The 19,701-nt window shown below is 39.6% G+C and overlaps 1 protein-coding gene across 1 annotated transcript in view; it reads right to left on the reverse strand.

The window, feature by feature from the left end:
• TTN (titin) overlaps positions 1 to 19,701 on the reverse strand; it is a 271,518-nt gene that overhangs the window by 224,040 nt on the left and 27,777 nt on the right. The window contains 21 exon segments of the mRNA XM_027590660.2: positions 4,561 to 4,686; positions 4,898 to 5,182; positions 6,680 to 6,911; positions 8,050 to 8,215; positions 8,305 to 8,446; positions 8,598 to 8,858; positions 9,271 to 9,531; positions 9,670 to 9,930; positions 10,023 to 10,286; positions 10,661 to 10,921; positions 12,775 to 13,035; positions 13,124 to 13,387; positions 13,511 to 13,783; positions 13,882 to 14,148; positions 14,783 to 15,064; positions 15,214 to 16,907; positions 17,009 to 17,177; positions 17,273 to 17,437; positions 17,561 to 17,832; positions 18,732 to 18,976; positions 19,080 to 19,313. Coding sequence (XP_027446461.2) covers positions 4,561 to 4,686; positions 4,898 to 5,182; positions 6,680 to 6,911; positions 8,050 to 8,215; positions 8,305 to 8,446; positions 8,598 to 8,858; positions 9,271 to 9,531; positions 9,670 to 9,930; positions 10,023 to 10,286; positions 10,661 to 10,921; positions 12,775 to 13,035; positions 13,124 to 13,387; positions 13,511 to 13,783; positions 13,882 to 14,148; positions 14,783 to 15,064; positions 15,214 to 16,907; positions 17,009 to 17,177; positions 17,273 to 17,437; positions 17,561 to 17,832; positions 18,732 to 18,976; positions 19,080 to 19,313 — 6,385 coding nt within the window.

The raw sequence follows: 19,701 nt of genomic DNA on the forward strand, positions 1-19,701 counted from the left end.
ATTCTAGAAAAATCCAGCTTAGAGGCTGGTTGTAGTGTTTGAAATTTTACAATTTTAGTTATATTCTTTTTAACCACTTGCAGGTCATGTTGTGGAAACAGGGACAAGGTTTTGATATAGTCAGTGACCTTGAGAAAAAGATCATCCTAACGAACAGTCATCGTGATGGGTTTGATCTAGGATTGTGGTTGCCTACTGGGACAGGAAGTAAGGGAAATCTGTACTTCGGGGGGGCAGAAAAATCAATCAGAAAGAGAGCTGAGAAGATCAACATTCCTAGAAGTCTAAAACAGACACCCTATAGGCTGAAGAAAAAATTTCTATAGTTTCGTTACCAATGAACAAGCATTGAAAGGTCTTAGCATAGCAAAAAATAATTTTTAAAACTGAAAGAGTCATGGAATTTGGGCATCTTAGATATATTTGGCTTTTATCAAAGTGGCAGTAATAAATAATAATAAAACTAGCTCTTTTCACATAAAGAGTTGAATCATCTTTTAATGGTAGAAAATAACCCCCAAAGCAAAGATAAAATAACATTATGTTGTTAGAGTTTAAGGTGGAGTGAACTTGAAAAAAAATATTATACCTCCATTGAAACAATCACCCTGTAAGTCAAGAGTGGATTTAAATTTAGTCCCAAGTTTTAAAAGACTTCTTGTTTTCGGAGTGTGATCACTATATCACTTCCTTATCTCAATACCACCCATAAGGGGATTCTCTAGTAGCCCATTCTGCTAGCATTTTTTGCATTTTAGCACAAATATTGGTTTGGGAAGGTTCCCCTCCTGCCCATGATGATAGTTGCTTATCAACTACAGGTTCTCCTTTTAAAGGCACAAATCACTTCCTTAGGCAGCAAGGTAAAATAGAAAATGGAACCCTGATACCACAATTTCCCAGCTGTGTGACCTTAGACCCATCATTTAATCTCTCTGATCCAGTCTTCTCATTTGTAAAATGAGATGCATAATAATTCATGAGCTCCTCATTGCAAAAAAAAAAAAAAGAATTGTGTGAATTAAATGACTTACACATGGGAAGGGCTTTGTAAACTACTGGCACAAGTCAGTCATTAAAGCAAGACTGTTTTACCCCCACCCCCTCCAAGGGATCAGCAGTGCCTTTAATAATTTGCCCCAAGACCGGGCCATGTAATATAATAGATAACACCATCACATGGAATTTAACAATCATTCTACAACCATTTAGTTTGTCTGGTATACCTCAATGGAAATGGAATGACAAAGAGTTTATCCACCCTTTATGAGGTTCTCAGCATATTCTTTCTTCCTTTGGTGAATGGAATGTAGCCCTAGGACAGGCATGCACTGCCAACAATAAATGAGCTAAAAGGTGAGACCTCTCTCAGTAATGCACTTGGTGCTTCTGACACTGCTGCCACTATCTGTGTTGGTCACTGACCTCTTTTGGCTTCTGTGAGGCCACCCCACTCTTCCTGCTCCCCATTCCACCACTCCATTATATTTGGTCCCTAAATTCCTTTCATTCCACCATCTTGAATTCTCCCACAATCTACACCCTTCTTCCTCCTGACTCCCCCAGCTGAGGGCCTTGTCAGCACTTTCCAAGCCTATCAGGATGGCCTCTCCCTTGATCCTTACCAGGTCTCACCTCCTAAATCTGTCCATTCCTCTTTTCACTATCACAGTATTGTTTCTGAAAAGCAAACCTGATCATGTTACCCAGAGGCTTAAAAATCCTTCAGTGGCTCCTCAGTGCAAACAAGATAAAATCTAAAATCCTAAGCACAGAATACCAAACCCTTTAGGATCTGGCCTTTGCCTTCTTTTCTGGCCTTCTCCTCCACTTATTACATCACTTTCCAACCATACTCAAGCCACTTGTCATTTCCAGCACATGAAGTACTCTTGCAGGCTTTTATGACTTGTAAATATCATTCTCTTCCTAGAAGGCCACTGTGTTCAATGATTCAGGAATTGATTCTTTGATGCCCAGTCCATGCTCCTCTCTCTCTGTCTTGCAAACAAACAGCACTGAGTACATGGGCGGTTACAGCACTTACAACCTTGTGATCTAGTTGTGCATGTGCGAGCATCTCCTTGCCCACACCCTGAGCTCCACCAAGGTCCTCCCAGCTCTAGCAGCTAATGTCATAATGTTTCAATAGCAGGAACACTGACATGGGTAGAATACAACTGAAGAGATACTTAAATGAACAATGGGCATTCATCATTGCTAGACTAATTATTTATCATTTCATTTAGCTAGCTGTTCCTCAGTAAGCCTCCAAATGACACTGATTATCCGTAGAATAAACATTAGCAAAATCTAATTTTAGTACAAGTTTTTAAAATTCTACTTTTCCAAATTGCTTTTCCACCAGTAGGTGGCACCAGAGACCTTCCACAGGCAACACTTTCTCATAAAAGCCCCACTACAATGCTCAAGGCCAACCAAGTTCCACACTTAAGCGAATGTTGAGTTCCAAAAACATGTGACTGGGGTTTCTGAAGACTCATAATTTTTTTCCAGTTTGTAGACGGCAGGGCTGAATTTAGTCTGCTAGGGTAGTACCTGGTCAGAGGAAGTTGTAGAAATACCTTCAGTTGCAGGGGCATGAAAGCTTTGGTAAGCTTTTAAAAGGGCATTTTACTATATTTATAAACTAAAAAGCACTATATAAAGACTACTGTTTTAAGACAATCATTTATATGTATATTGATTTGGAAAATTTCCTCTAAAAATTCAATGAAAGGATAAATTATTTAGTGTGATTTCTGTGAATTTGATATTAAAATGCATTTTTCTTTACTGTGTTAGCAGAATATTATCAAATCAGTCCCTATTTCTTGATATTTAGCATTTCTCCAACTCTGTGCTTTTTTTTTTTAAGATTTTATTTATTTATTTGACAGAGAGACACAGAGGGAGGGAACACAAGCAAGGGGAGTGGGAGAGGGAGAAGCAGGCTTCTGGCCGAGCAGGGAGCCTGATGTGGGGCTCAACCCCAGGACCCTGGGACCATGACCCGAGCCAAAGGCAGACGCCTAATGACTGAGCCACCCAGGTGCCCCAAACAAACTCTATGCTTTGAAGTCACAAAGTCTATGGTGTTTGTCTATGTTGGTCACCCAATACCAGACTTTTATGTTTATATAATTTCCCTCTATGGCTATACTAAAATTAGTATATTGAGCACTAGTCACTTGCCACCCATGCCTATAGGTACTTTACATACATAATATCTTTTAATTATGCTCATAAAAATCAAATAGGTTCATCTGGTTTCTAGATCAACACCTCTATCTAAGAGGAGGAAATCAAGTCATAGAAAGCCAATTGAAATACTAACTTGTTTAGGAAAATGGCTCATGGCAATGCAGAGACTAAGTCATAAACTAATGGAAGAAGCGTAATAATAATAAAAAAAAAAACCCACACTTGCTAGGAATGCTGTGAGAAGACCAAGCTCTAAGAATTTCCCTTTGGTGGTTGTACAAAAAGGCCATGCAAATGAGAGTGACTTTCATTTGGGATAAAGTTGATTTACCCTATCTGAGGTAAATTTACAATCATAATTGGCTTGAAATGGCTGCAAACATTTTGTCTCATTCTACTAAGACTGGACTCCTGATGTTGGGGGGGTGGGAATATCTGGGAAGCGTGCCCTTATTAAAGAGTATAAGAGCTAACTGACTGGGGGTTACTGCATGATGAACACTGTGCTAGGTGCTGGTGTGTGTGATCTAACAAGATCCTGACTGGTATTAGTCATTTGACAATCATTCTTTTGTCCAATTAGCAATCACTTATTGAGTATACACTATCTACAAAGCTATTTAGGACAAGGATACACCCTTGCTGCCAAGGTTGGTACTTTCCAGTAGCTACTGCCTTTTTAGGCATGAGGTTCTAGGTACTAAGACAGAGTCCCTGCCCTCGTGAAACATACATTCTAAGATTAAACACAACACTATCCTTAACTTTACTCATGAAGCACAGAGAACCAGAGAAATCTTATATTTGCTCAAGGTCACACAGTGGAGCCAAGATTCAAATCCAACCTCTGATTATAATGACCCTACTTTTGATGCTACAGGCTACTGCCTTCCAAAGAAATATACCTTTCCACACAAGCACTGTCTATAGACTGAATAATGTCTTACATATAGACTCTTCTTTTGAAATATATGTAGATACAATTATAATTAACATAATAATAATTGTAGTTTTTGTTGTATTTTTTTTTCAAGAGATAACAAAAGTTATCTAAGGGAACATGACATCTTCTGAACATCAGAGAACACTGATCAAGTTCTTTTTTTTTATTGTGGTAAAAAAAAAAAAAACCCACATAATATGAAATTTACCACCTTAACCATCTTAGATATACACTCAGTAGTGGAAAACATGGTCTATTCCTCTATTCAGTAATTCAAGTAAGTCTTCTGCAAGATTCCCATTAAAAGTCGAATTATGCACAAGAGATATTTATGATGGAGGAAAAGGTGAGAAACCTTGCCTCAGATCATTCTTTGTAAATATTAACAATGATACCTTTGCTCACAAACCTACCTGTTCCAGACACTCTGCACTGAAAATGGGCTGGCTGTCCCTCAGAAGTGACAGTGTCCTGAAGTGGGGTGATGATGGCAGGAGGATAAATGGGCATTTCCTGATCTGGAGACACAACTTCTGGAACTAAAGGAAGGGACCACAAGATTGGTCATGATTAAGTCACTTACACACTGCACAGAATGGAGTGTGCTGATTTATTTTAATTATCTTTCTAAAAGCGGCGTAGCAATCTACTTTTATGAGCTCCACATTATATTTATCAATGCAGTCAGAGAACACAACAGTGGGTTTCTTAGGTTTTGTTTTAAGCTGAGACGTAACAAGGTGTTTCTACCTTCCACTGAGAGCGAAGCCGAGGTTGTGGCAACTCCATAGTCGTTCTTGGCTTCACAGGTGTAAACAGCTGCATCCTCTGGGAAGGCTTCGATGAGCAAAAGCGTGTACTCTTGCCCATCGTGAAGAAATTTGCACTTGAAGCCAGTGGAGAGCAGCTGCTCCTCCTTGTACCAGGCAATTCTGGGCTGTGGTCTGCCAGATATCACAGCGCAGAAGCGAGCAGGCTTGCCAGACTGCACAGTAACGGGTTGCAACTCCTGCAGGATCTGCGGCGGTTCTGGGGCTGGGAGTGAATGAGAACCAAGAGCTTGTGAAAAAGTGTGAAAACACCGGAGAACATGTGGAAGCCTACGTCAATTTGTAGCCAGTGGTAATGCATCCAGAAGCCAAACTTTGGAATTGTGATAGCTGAACTTGCCTCAGAATAGGAGAACATTTGGAATTTTGTCCTCAGATAGAGAGAATAACTTTAGAAAGACACTTCTGATATTTGAGGCTCGGTCGGGGGTTGTTGCTGAGAGTGTTGAGCTTGTCAACATGATGTGATCACCCCTTTCCTTGTTGGGGTCTGTGGGTGTATAGCAATGGCCGGTACCCCAAAGAATGCCAGAATAGCTGCCGTGCACTGCCTATTTTATATCATTTGGGCAAACCCTGTGGCCAGGTGGTTCATCACCTTTAGGTTTGTTTTGCAAGTATTTGTATATGTGTCATAGTCATTTCTTTATATATAAGTGCCAATGAAGTACAATCACTAAGTATGAAAAAAAGGAATAAATGTTATTCTGGATCTACTTAAAGGCAATTAGGTAGACTTACGTAAAACCTCACTTTCCTACTGTGCTAATGAAAGCATCTTCTCAGTGTTGTGATGACTGAGGGGAACTGGGTAGTTCAGGGAACACAGAAATAGGGGGAAAGGACTTCTGTGAGGCTGGTTTTCTGACCTTTGCTTGTCTGTGCCTCAGTATCTCCAACACTAATCTAGAAATAATAAGAACTGGATACCATGATGATTTGGTCTTCTAGGGACTAAGGGAATGTTGCCAAAATGGCTCATTTTTATTAACCAAGGTTATTCCTAGTGTTCTTTCATCTGCTTCTGGGGTATTTGTTCAGAGTAGACTCAAGATTAAAATAGGGAGGGACAGTCCTTCTTCTCTGTGTATTTAGGTTAGTCTCATTTCTAGGTCAGCCTCAAATTCAGCTCTAAGCTTTCTAATGAGGAAAGTGGGTGGTTTCATGGCACTCCTCTGAGGACTCGGTAGCATGTGGAATAAGAGTGTCTGGTCCCAGGGCTTGGGGCAGAGAAAACTGAGCTCCACATCGCCCGTAGCTCTCTAGGCCCTCTGGGGTCTCAAAGAGGACTTCTGGATTTTCCCAGGCACTCCACACTAGAGGCTGGAAATGCCCCTGAGGCTTGGTAGCACTACTAGCACTTAAGCAGTTGACACCAAGGGCAGAAAACTCAACCAGCTGAATGCTCTATCTAGAAATCCACTGAGGGTCTATTATTATTGACATACAGTGGATATTCAATAGTGTTGACCAACTAAATGAGGATCTAGCCATTAGGCACTTTCTGGAAATGACATCTTTACAGTCTTTTTAATAGCTGCTGTCCCTTTACCACAGGTATAATTGGAAAATAAATGTAGCTGCAAACGTACAAGTAGCATGGCTTCTTTAGAAATTGCCCAGAAACTTTTAGCACTTTAGGAACTTAAAGGGGAGGATTATTCCAGATGGGTCCACAAAATATGTTGATACCTCTACCTACCATTGACATAGAGAGTAACAGAACTCCTGTTCCTTCCTGCCACAAAGGTGTATTCACCAGCATCGCTATGCCTGGTCTCAGAGATAAACATCCGGTGGATTCTTCTCTCCACCACATACTGGTGTCGTTCTTGAATTTGGAAATTGATTTCAATACCATCTTTATACCAGTGGGCATCAACATCGTCCTCGTTGACTTCAAACTCAACGACAGCACGTTGTTTCTCAATAACCTTTTGATGGAGCAACATAAAAAGAGAATCAAAATCCTGCTTTCCTTTCGGTTTTATCCTGTTTCTAAAACTGCTCATTTCAAGAGCATGCCAAACCTATACATTATGACATAAAAAGTTGACTGGGTGAAGCGCCTTCTAATTTGTCCTGCATATCGTTAGACAAATGGTGCCCTAACTTCTGTAGAGAATCCTGCTTACACCTGTACTGAGGAGAAATGCCACCCCAAAGAGACCATGACTTGAATCCTTAAATGTTTGCTTTTTGACTAATCACAACAGAAATAAAAACACCTTATATTTGTGGGCTTTTCATTTTTGACAAAGCTCTTCTACCATTTCATTTGATTTCATGTGGCATGAACAAGAACCTCCTGGGATAGGTAGAAAGTATTAGCCTCATTTTTAAGTGAGGAAATCAAGGTTCAGAATTGGACAGTAAAAGACAGAAGACATATTCAGGTCGTCTGTGTCCTCACTGAAGGCTTTTTCACTATGGCCTAAGGCCTATCATGCCTGGTTCTCCTCAGATGAGCAATATGATAAATCTGAATTCAAATGATATTTCTCCTAACATGTTCTCTCCATTCTGCCATTTGGGAAGACAGGCACTCATGAGAACAAGCTCTGCACATGTGGTAGAGAGCAAAGGTGTCTGGCTTAGTGCCCTTGCTAGGAATCCAGCTTTGCTCAAACTGGTCTACCTCCTGGACCTCAGAAGAAGTGTTCCCTGCCAAGTCCCTACATCCCTGCCTCTCCATAATAGAAGCCATCTGACAAAATGCCACCTTGTTCTACCTTTCTTGAGTTCTAGTTGCTGTGTAAGCACCACCATGTAAATTTTAGCTCTTTCCTGGTTTGTGCTGCTTGGCAGGTAGCCATTTATGAGACAGCGAAGTTTCTACAGCTGCTGTAATTAAAGTATCTAGACAGCTGCTAAGGACACTCTATTTCCCTAAGTGAGGGAAAACTGTGACTAAATTGATGTCAGATTAAGAGTCTAAGCCAACGGGGATCAGCTGTTTTCATTCTTTAGAAGACTGTGGTTAGAAGATGTTAAAGTTTAAAAAATTAGGATCTCAAATTATGGATTATGAGCTCTTATGATGTCTCCCCAAATTCAGCATGTAGACAATACCTGAACCTCCCTTTTGAGACTTCGGATGCGGACATCTCTGCCCTCTACGTAGAGGTTAGCAGTGGATATGTTGCCGCCTGCCACCACTGCATATTGCCCTGCATCAGACATCCGGGTGGAGGGGATCAGGAGACGGTGGACGTATTTCTCTTTCTGTATCTTTATTCTATGGATGACATGGAAATTGGAGTTTAATGAATGGTGACTCAAAGCAAACTGGGAATTACTGGAATGTAGCCAAGCAACACAACTGACCTATCCACAGTCGGCAGCTCTTGGCCATCTTTCATCCACTGAACAGTGATGTCAGGTTCAGAAACTTCACATTCAAACATGGCTCGCTTCTTCTCAAGAACCTTAATGTCCTTAATGTGCTTCCGAAATTCTATATGGCGAGCTGGAAAATAGCATGTACAAAAATGAACCTTTCTAATGGCTTTAAGACATAACTCACATGGCACATGCTTCATTAATTAATGCACTGATTAATATTTTATACGGTATGTTTGACATTTAGTTTTATGGATAAGACATTTATGACACCATACCTTCCACATAAAGGGTGGCTGTTGATGTAGCTTTTCCAGCCACAAAGGTGTACTCAGCTGCATCCCCGAAGTGAACGTTCCTGATGTTCAGTGAGTGTGTGAGCTTTTTGGTTCTCATCTGGCACCTGTCAGTTGACTTGATTTCCACACCATTCTTTAACCATTTGTAAGAGATGCCTTCATAGTTCACCGTTACCTCAAAGGTAATGGTGTCTTTTTCTTCAGCATTGATGTCCTTCAGCATGGATGTAATCATGATTGCTGCAAAGGGGGAAGGAAATACACCCAAGGAGACTTTGTATCAGTATGATGTGAATCATAACAAGCACAGAGTGAAAACTAGGAATGTGTTTGGTATATCTGTTAAGGTGATTATAGTTCAGGGATATGAGCTATGATATCTTCCAGGTACCCCTCTATAGGACAATAACAAGTGCCCGAGGAACAGAAAGAGCTAGCGATAGCTACTAGAGCATCTTTATAGGTAGCCTTTCAAGGCTACTCTAATCAGAAAATTTTATCCAGGTGGAGATGCTAGTGCCTAACTCAGGGTGAACACACAGATGTTTCAAAAAAAGGATTTTTGGAGTGGATTAACTGGTCAGGAAGGAAAAGTGTAGGATATGGAATAACAATGAGTTTATCAAGTATTTTATATAATTTGTTTACTTACGGGTCACTTTCAGGGTGGCGCTGACTTGGTCATTGCCACAGACAAATGTGTATTCTGCTGAGTCCTCTGTGCTGGTGTTCATGATGATCAGCTGGTGGAGTTTCCCCTGCACGACTATCTTGAACTTTTCACTCATCTCAATCTCCACGCCATTCTTCAGCCACATGGAAGGGACATTGAAGTGGGACACCTCACACTCAAAGGAGGCAGTTTTGGTCTCAGGTATCTCAATGTTTTTCATAGTTTTTGTAATATGTAATGCTTGGGAAAATCAAAAAAGCACTTCAGTTAATATATTTTATGAAAAAAAAATGGATGAAACCAATCAACCAACCAACCAACCAACGAGCACATAGGGATCATCTAGGGAAATGCCATAGGGGGCTGTCTAATACTTACTCTCCACAAAAAGTTTAGCTTTGCATTCCAGTTGCCCCACCACAGCTGTATATTCCCCAGCATCCGAGGGGGAAATATGCTGCAGCATCAGTTTGTGGACCTTTCTTTCTGAGACCAGTCTGTGCTTGTCACTTGGCTTAATCTCCACATTCTTGTGGAACCATTTTACTGGAACGGTGTCATGGGAAACACTAACTTCAAAGGCAACAGTGGCATTTTCCAAGGCGGTCACATCTTTCGGCTTTTTAATGATCTTGACAGCTAACAAGGAAAGTTGAAGCAATTCAATGATACAGTTAACTTAGTGGTAACCACACATCGGCTACTTGTAAAATGTTTCTAAATCAACTTACTCTCAACATGCAGTCTGGCACTGGCTCCTAGCTTTCCAAGCTTGAAACCATATACAGATTCATCCACAACAGCACAGTTTTTAATCCTCAGAGTGTAAACTGTTCCTTTGACTGAGATGTCGTACTTGTCACTGGATCGCAGCACAACCCCATTTTTGATCCACTGGACGCCTTTTACATTAGGGTGAGTAAGCTCAACAGTGAAAACAGCATCCTGCGTCTCTGTGACTGTGAGGTTCTTCAGAGTCTTCTTAATTTTGACAGCTGAAGACAAATTTATGATTGGTTTAGGAAATAAAGATGGTATCATTAAGTAAAAGAAGTCCTGGAATAAGATCATTACCTGGTCATCTTGCAAAAGAATGGTTATCAAAAATGTTGCAGTTATGCAGCACCCCTATTTTAAAAGACACCTGGAGATTATTTAGGAAAACCTAAGATCCAATTTGAAATGTACACAGCACAATGGCTTTTTTGCCCTTGTGGTATATGGCTCAGAAAGTTTAGAGAGTATATAATGATTTTGTGAAATCAAGATTTATGGCATCCAGGATGGTTATACCATTGACTTTTAAACTGATAACTATCAAGAATGTAATATGATGTGAAATGGATAAATCTGTTATTATATCACTAACCTTCAACTTTGAGTTTGGCAGATGTTTTGGAGGTGGCCACCTTGTAGGTGTATTCTCCAATGTCATCTAACTTGGTGGTAGTGATGATAAGTCTCCTTTTGTGGCCATCAGATTCACTCCTGATATTGCTACTCAGTGGTAGGTGTTTGCCATCCTTCAGCCATTCGCCTTCGGAATCTGGGTTGGCAACTTCACATTCAAACAGAGCTTCCTGCGATTCAGCCACAGTCTGATCAGTGAGTGGCTTCGAAATGGCCCCCCCTTTGGAACAAGAGAAGTATAAGTGTGAGTCCTTTAAAAAATATTTATCCAAAAAAGAAATCTTTGAACAATTAAATACAAAATACCAAATTTTAAAATGTGATTTTGAATATCATGAAATGCCTAATACAATTATCTTTACCCATATTGAGAATATATTGCAGAAATCCCTATTCTAGTATGAATGACTGATAACCAGGAAAAATTCTGGAATCAGGAAGGCTTTGCAAAGGGAAAGCAACTGTTAATATAGAATTTTGAGAACAATACCACCTGGATGGCCTCTAACTCAATTTCTCCTTCAAAAGTATTCTACTTAAATTTGCTAAGGATTGTTTGCTGCAAATATGTTTAATATTTGATTGGGAAAAGATGTGCTAAGCAAAATGTTCAGTCATCAATATTTCTAAAGATCAGAGCTTCTTATATACTAAAAATCACTATTTTTCTTAAAAAATATTTATTTGAGAGAGAGAGAGAGTGAGAGCGTGAGTGCACATGAGCCAGGGTAGAGGCAGCGGGAGAGGGAAAGAAATCCTTAAGCAGACTCCTCCCTGAGCCCGGGGCCTGATGCAGGGCTTGATCCCAGGACCTTGAGATCATGACCTGAGCTAAAAATCAAGAGTCAGCTGCTCAACTGACTGAGCCACCCAGGCACCCCAAAAATCACTGTTTTGACATATGTCATCTCTTTTATGAAGCTTCCCCCTATTGCTTCCATGGCCTTTATCCACTGGCAGAAAAAATTACTCCTTCAGCAAGTTAGTTGCTAATGTATCTGTCCCTCTCTAAATGGTGAATTCCTCAAGACAAAAACATTATGCCTTCTTTGTTTTTGTGTCCTGTGTTTCTAGCAGTGTCTTGCCTATGGTTGGTCCTTAAAAAATGCTGAGTGGAATCACATAAGGACTCATAGCTTTTCCGTGTTTGCACACATTGAAAAACATGCAATTTATATTAGACATGTCAAAGTGCAGGGTCTAAAATTTTGTTTCAGAAGTGTTTTCCACGGTCGAATATCTGAGGAAATATTATAATGTAATAAAGTATAAGCCATGAAACTTTCACATAAAGTGGTGGGACACACAATTCCCACATGGACTTTACAATTTAATCCCAATGTCATATCTCAACTCCTCAATAATTAAATTGTAATGAACCAAACAAATTAATGATGACTTCTAGTTTTTTCTTGATAGTTGATTTATGCTTTTGGTTTTTCATTTTGAAGCAAGGGATTTCTGCTGAATGAGAATGGTCTACTTCATGCCTTAAGAAAGAGATACACAGATACACTGACTTACATTTTAAAATATTCACTGGGTTCATAAAACAAATATGAAGGGAACAAAGGAAACAAAAGTTAAAGAAAGAAGAGTGATTAAAAAAAGAAATACACCTTTAGAGTAGGAAATTTTAAATTAAGTTCAGTTCAACAAATGTTTATTGATCATCTATCATGTGCAATATGTTGGAGAACACAGATGAGAAAGAAGCAATTCCAGATTTGGGGAGCTTATACTATGGTGTGAGAAGAAGAAATGGGCAGTAACACAAGTATGTGATAAGGGCCATGGAAGAGACACACATAAATAATCCTGACGTTGGAGGAGTAAGATCTTACACAGATGGGAAGATTAAGGAAGGCTTCACAAGAAGATGGCATTTGCGGTAAGTCTGCCTAGGAGAACATGGTGGGAACAGTGTTGAGGAAACTACTGGCTTCAAGAACAGCATAAGCAGAGGCACATAAGTGAAAACTAATGAGAATTTGGAACGAAATGGGCCACAATTTCTTAAATTAAAACAACTGCCCCACATAAGAACTTATATTAAATGATAAATGTACCAACCTGCCACAGTAAGTTTTCCAGATGTCATATTTTCTCCGGCAAAAAATGCGTATTCTCCTTCATCATCTTTCATCATATTTAGAACTGTCAACTTATATATTTTTCCATGAGCTTCAATTTTATATTTAGAACTTGGTTTGATTTCCTTGTCCTTAAAATTCCACAAAACATCAATTCCTGAGTGGGACAGCTCAACTTCTAAGACCACATTTTGGGTTTCTGTACAGGTAAGGTCACGAAGACCTCTGATAATTTTAATTTCTGGGGAAAAAAATAATCACTTGGTTAATATTACACTGGAAAAATAGAAGGCTTAAGACACTAATAAGTGAAACGGAAGAATCCTTACTTTCCACAGAGAGATCACAGCTGGTTTCAACCCTGCCAACCATCAACTTGTAAGGTCCTTCATCTGAAGCGTGGGTCCGGTTAATCACTAGTCGTTGCTTCGTGCCTTTGACAATGGCTTGTACGCGATCATCAGGCTTGATTTGTTCATCATTTAAGTACCATTTAACAGAAGTCACATCAGGGACTGAGACCTTACATTCAAGCACAGCCCTGGTACCCTCAAGCACATTAACATCCTTCAGAGGAGTTATCACATCAACACCTGCAAAACCACACACACGCAATTAAAGATTTATGAATGTGAATTTTGTTTTAAATGCCTGCTTATTAAAGTTCCTTACCTCACTTAACAATGTACACATAAAAACATGTAAGTTGCACTCACTGTAGACAGAGACACGCCCACTGGTTGACAGTCCAAGGGATGGAATGGTGAAGGAGTAATTTCCAGCATCCTCCTTAGTCATGTCTTCAATGAGCAGCATATGGGACTGTTTGTCTATCACAATGTGAACTCTGTCACTGGGCTGCACTTCTTGGCCATCTTTCATCCAGACACCTTCCACATTCTCCAAGGAGACCTTCACTTCAAGCTGGACAATGTCACCTTCACAGACTTTTTGATCACTAAGTCCTTGTAGGATAGCAATGGGGCGGGCTGTGAAATATGGGGAGAAAAAAGAACGCTATGATCTTTTCTTTATCACTAAGCCATGATGATATTCAATGCAGGCCAAAAGGAATAGGCAGACTTACGTTTCATCTTTAGTTTACAGGTAGTCTTTTTCCCATCAACAACAAAGCTGTATTCTCCCTGGTCCTCTTTGGTCACATCCTTAACTGTGAGGTTCTGACGTCCACGGCGAGATGTAATTGTGTATTTTCCATTGGATTTTAGCTCCACACCATTATGATACCATTTGCCTTCTATATTTTCTGGGGATATAATGCACTCTAACTCTCCTGAAAATGATTCTGGAACTTCTATGTCCTGAAGTTCTTTCACAAATTCAACAATTGCACCTGAGGCATAAGATAAAGAGAAGTTAATTTCTCTGGAGAGTTACATATCTAGACCTAGGGTAGAAAAAGTTCCTTGTAAGTCTCTTAAGTCCCCCATGCTATCAGGAATATTCTTAATATCTACCTGCCAATGGACTGAGAAATACATTTTTAATAAAAAGAGGTTATTTTGATATTTAAATTATTTATTTATTTTAAAGATTTTACTCATTTATTTGAGAGAAAGAGAGAGAGGGCATGAGTGGGGGGTGAGGGGCAAAGGGAGAGGGAGAAGCAGGCTCCCCATTGAGCAGGGAGCCCGACACAGGCTTGATCCTAGGACCCTGGGATCATGACCTGAGCCGAAGGCAGATGCTTAACCGACTGAGCCACCCAGGTGCCCCTAAATTATTTTTTAAAGCACAGAATTTTATTTCAATATAAAATTTTAAAAACAAGATATCAAAATAACCTTGACTTTTAAAAACCCAAATTGTCAATATTCTTCATTACTGGTATAAATTCAGGAACCTTGCTCTGGAGCTTATATCCAATTCCTAAATAATTCCTTTTATGAAAGGAAAACTGCAAAGCTAATTTTATCACATACTAAAGGTGACTTTAGAACTTAAATAGTGAAATTATTATTTACTACCTTCGACAATAAGTTTCGCTGTTGTTTTTACATTTTCATCTTCCACGAGTACACAGCTGTAGTCTTCAGCATCAGATGTGTCAATTGTCAGGATGGAGAGGAAGTGAACCTTTCTGTCAGAGTGCATCCTATATTTATCTCCCGAATGAACCTCCACACCATCTTTATACCACTTCACTTTGACAAATGGCTCTGAAGTTTCACATTCAAAGGTTGCCATGGTGTCTTTTTCCTTAGCAACAACATCTTGTAATTCCTGTGTGAAAATGATCGATTGCTTGGCTACAAGGAAGGGGGGGGGGAGAAAAAGACATTATATTAAATTAAATTCACAATTTGAATAATGGGAAAAGAAAATAAAAAGAAATACACTAACAGATATTCACGGATAAACAGAGACAGATCCATCAAACCAAAGTCATTCAAATTACCTTGGACAAGTAAGAATGCATGGCTTGAGGTTTCCCCAGCTATGTTGATGGCTTTCACCATGATGCTGGCAGAGTCCTCAGCAGTCACATCTCTCATGACCAGTTCACAAACATTGTCTTCAGGCCAATACCAGTAGATTCGGTCAGAGCGTTCGATCTTTACACCATTTTTGTACCATTCACATTCAGGATCTGGTTTTCCCACTACTCTGACCCGGAAGTGTGCATCAGATCCTTGGCCCACTGTTTGGCTTTGGATTCTTTCAAAGATTTTAGGAGCCTCCATACTAGGACTCAGTTCAATTTTATCAGGTTTAAACGTTGGAATAGTGATCTTGCCTTCTTCAGCAAGGGCTTTCTTCTCCTCTTCAGTTAATTCTTTGGTCCAGTGGAGTAGCTCATCTTTTGTCTTCCTTAGGAGCTCTTCATAGGATTCATCCTTCTTACGAGACTTGAGCTCCACAGCAGTAATGGCTTCGTAATATCCCTCCTCTGTTCTACGCTTGAATTTACTGCGCAGCTCTTCGGACTCTTCAGATACTTTTTCATGGGTAATTCTTTCAGCCCTTTTCAACTTCACAACTTCCTTGGCATCAGTGGTATCAACAGGTCTATCTACTTTTTGCACTTCAAACTGAAGTTTTCCAGGTTCATGTATGTGAAACTCGGGCTTTGGTTCAGGGGCTCGCCTGAGAACAGACCTAAAATCTTCCCTCTGTTGGATCTCAAGTTTCACTTTATGCTCTATCACACCTTCAGGATTTTCTGCAGTGACCTTGACTTCCCCTGTATCATATGATTTGCAGTCCACAATGTCCAAATAATGAATGCCATCATAGCGAACTCTGAACCTTTTGCTTTTGCGGATCAGCTGTCCATTGAGGTACCAGTTGACTTTGGGTTGAGGGTAACCTGTCACTCGGCAACGGAATCTAGCAGTCTCCCCTTCAAGTACTCTTACTGGCTCTGGGTACAAGACAATGTCTGGCTTTTGCTTTTCTTTTTGATCTGTTGTTACACCTGTGAGTGCACCTTCATGAACCATCCTCTCTAATTCTTCAATTCTCTGTAAGCCTTTCCTCCCCTCAGGCAACTGAGATTCTTCCACAAGACTTTTTTCATCTTTAACAATAAGCGTGGCAGATGTGTGATCTGTTCCATATTTGTTAGTAGCTCTGCAAGTAATGATACCGCTGTCTCTGGAATATGCAACTCCATAATCAAGGCTGCAATACCCAAACTCATTGATCATACGGAGCCTGTTGGCTGCTTCAAGTGGCTTTCCATCATGGAGCCATTCCACCACCATCGTTGGGTCACCAATTGGTGTTAGCCTACACTCAAAGTGGGCAGGCCCAAAGCGCTTGAGTCTTAAGGAAGTGAGTTTTTTCTTGAAAAATGGTTTCTGTTGTTTCTCTTTATCATAGAGATCACCCTCTTCCCATTGCTCTTGACCGTATCGCAGATGGAGGGGCTCCAGTTCTGGGGCTGCAATCTCCTTTGCTCTATACGTCCCTCGTGGGATGATTAATTTTCTCTCTGGTTCAGGCTCTGCAAACTCAACTTCAACATTCACTTTGCATCTTGTAGTGTCTCGGCCAGCCTTATTAATAGCAGTTGCAGTATACCAGGCAGAATCCTGGCTGACAGTGGAATCAATTTTAAGGGCAGCTTCTCCCTTGGTTCCTTCAATTCTATAAAAAGTGAAAAAAAATCAATACAGAAGTAGTTATGGCTTCCTTGGTTATTGGATTTGTGTAATGAGCTTAGTTTTATTATTTTCAAGTGAACTTACCTGATTTTTGGATATTTATGAGGTACAATGATGTCACTGTTTTTCAGCCATACAATATCAGGGTTGGGATTACCTGTAGCTCTGACTTTCATTTCAAGTCGAGAACCTTCCTTTATATTGACATTTCTTAGTTTTTCTACGAACACTGGTTTTACCTGATGTTCCACAGCTGGAAGAGAAAGGTCATGATTTAGAGTGAGTAGGACTGAAATACCTGTCTATAGCCCAAGTGATAAGGTAGTTTCTTTTTTTAAGAGCAAATACCTTCCACAGTTAAAATCACTGAAATCGAAGATTTGCCTGCCCTGTTTTGGGCTATGACAGTCCATTCCCCAGAATCACTGGGCATTGCAGGGACAATAATCAGTGATTGGGTACCATCCTCTTTAATGACTACTTTATGGGTATAATCATTGACAATTTGTTGGCCTGTAAAAAATTAAGTAAAAAGGAAAACATATATTAAAAATAAGTGTTTTTTAAAGTGTTGTACACACATATAAACTTAATTTTGTGTTTAATGACTTATAAGTAAAAACTTATCATACTTACCATCATGAAACCAGAAGGTCTCTGGCATAGGTCTACCAACGACCTTTAAGTCAAACCTGGCTGTTTGCCCTTCCAAACACTTGAAAGAAGCAGGCTTTAACACAAAGACTGGCTTATACAGTCTCTCAAGTTGTGACTCATCTGTTTCCTCTAGCCTACGCCCAGGGGACATCCGTGCAGGGGACATCCGTGCAGGGGACATCCGTGCAGGGGACATCCGTGCAGGAGACATGCGTATAGGAGATCTACTCACTGAACGTGGAGAGATAGATCTGAAAAACAAAGGCAAAACAGAATATTTTCATGAGGCATAGAGAAAACACAGCAAAATGAACAAACTCTTTCTTAACATCATTTTAGAATCGACTTCATGTACATATTAGAAGGCACTTCAGGATCACCAGGATCCAAAACAGAATATATTATTATTGCCCCCAAATCTATGTTTTTCATACATCCTCAATTCCAGTCAGTAGTTCTTCAACATAGCCAGGTACCCAGACTTAAAAATCTTGGAACAATTTTTAATAGTCTTTTCCTCACCACCTGCATTTAATTAGTCACCAACCCTTTTGATTCAACTGCGAAAACATCTCAATAAATATTGGTTGGTTAAATAAACCAATGAACACATTTATAGAAAAAAAGAAATATAATTTTTTATCCAAGAGAAGGGAAAACATAGAAATTATATTTGAAAAAAAACCCCAAATCCTATCTACACATTGCAGCCCGACTGGCTTGGATTGGATTTCAAGTGCTGGCACCACCACCTACAGGGTGCGTGAGCGAAGACAATTTTCATAGGCTCACAGAGATCAAGTGCTCCCACTCCCAAAATAGTAATAATAATAATAATACCCACATTGCAGGGTTGTTGTATAAAGTAGGGATAACATGTAAAATTAGGTGTTAAGGAAATCTTTATAGTTTTCATTACATTAGTTATAGCATTGGCAAAATAAATAGCATGCTACACTAATGAAAATGCTTTGCTCACGTTACACAGGGGCAAGAAATAAAAATGCTTGGCAATCATCTGTATTACTAATGGCAAGTTTCTGTGCTTTCTCAGCCTTCATTTTTTTTGGTCCCCCACGCAATAGCAATTTGCTACTGGGATATCTGGTGTTTTAATTTAAATCTTAACCCAAGTTATTCCGAGTCTTACCTGATTCTGCTCACTGGTTCTGGTGTGGGTATGTAAGTCGGAGCACCAAGAGGTGCAGCAGGCTCTACATACAATTTCCCTGAGCAAATTGCATTTCCTTTAATATTGCTGGCAAATGCAGTATAGATGCCTTCATCTTCTGGAAGAACAACAGGTATGCGTAGACTAGCTCTGCCGTCTTGCAGAAAATCCATTTGGTATCTCTCTCCATGCTTGATGCGCTTGCCATCTTTGTACCATGCAATCTGCAAGTAATACCATGCATATTTGAAAAAAATTTAGATAAAATAGTTCTTGTAATGATTTGTATCTCTATTGTAGCATGCAGACATGATGTTTTTATTTTACCTTGGGTAATGGATATCCAGACATCTTGCAATGGAAAGTAACACCCATCCCCTCAAGAATTCTATAGTTCTTGATTCTTAAGTCAAATCCTGCTTCAATAGCTTCTGATTCAGAAATGTCAACTGCCATCTTTTCTTCTCCATCTTCTTCAAGAAGTTCTTCTAATGTAGTCTTTATTATTCTGTATTCAATTTCTTTGATAAGCCTCTCTTCAAAGGAAGAAATATGGAATTCCTATATAGTAAAAAAAAATGAGTTTGTTAAAAAATGTATATCCTGACTGACAAATAATCTTTAAGAGTATTAGCTTCAGAGATAAGGATTGATTAAAGTTTTTGACTGGGGAAAAATCTAGAAGGCTTTTTGTTTTGTTGAGAATTAGACGAGTCAGTGTTTTGTTTTTTAATCTGCATTATCATCATAACTTTATCAGTTCATGCTGTGGCATCTTGGGTCAATGATAGTCTAAGGGCACAGGTTATATTTGGGTTGTTCATCCTGCAGATGACAGGATTTGGGCAGTAGTGCACTTGGTTGTCCTAATATTTGTCTTCTCTTACATATATGGAATCCTTATTTCTAAAGCCAACATGTTATGAAGACTAAGGAAACTCATCAGCAG

The sequence above is a fragment of the Zalophus californianus genome, chromosome 3 (assembly GCF_009762305.2).
Source record: "Zalophus californianus isolate mZalCal1 chromosome 3, mZalCal1.pri.v2, whole genome shotgun sequence".
Taxonomy (NCBI): domain Eukaryota; kingdom Metazoa; phylum Chordata; class Mammalia; order Carnivora; family Otariidae; genus Zalophus; species Zalophus californianus.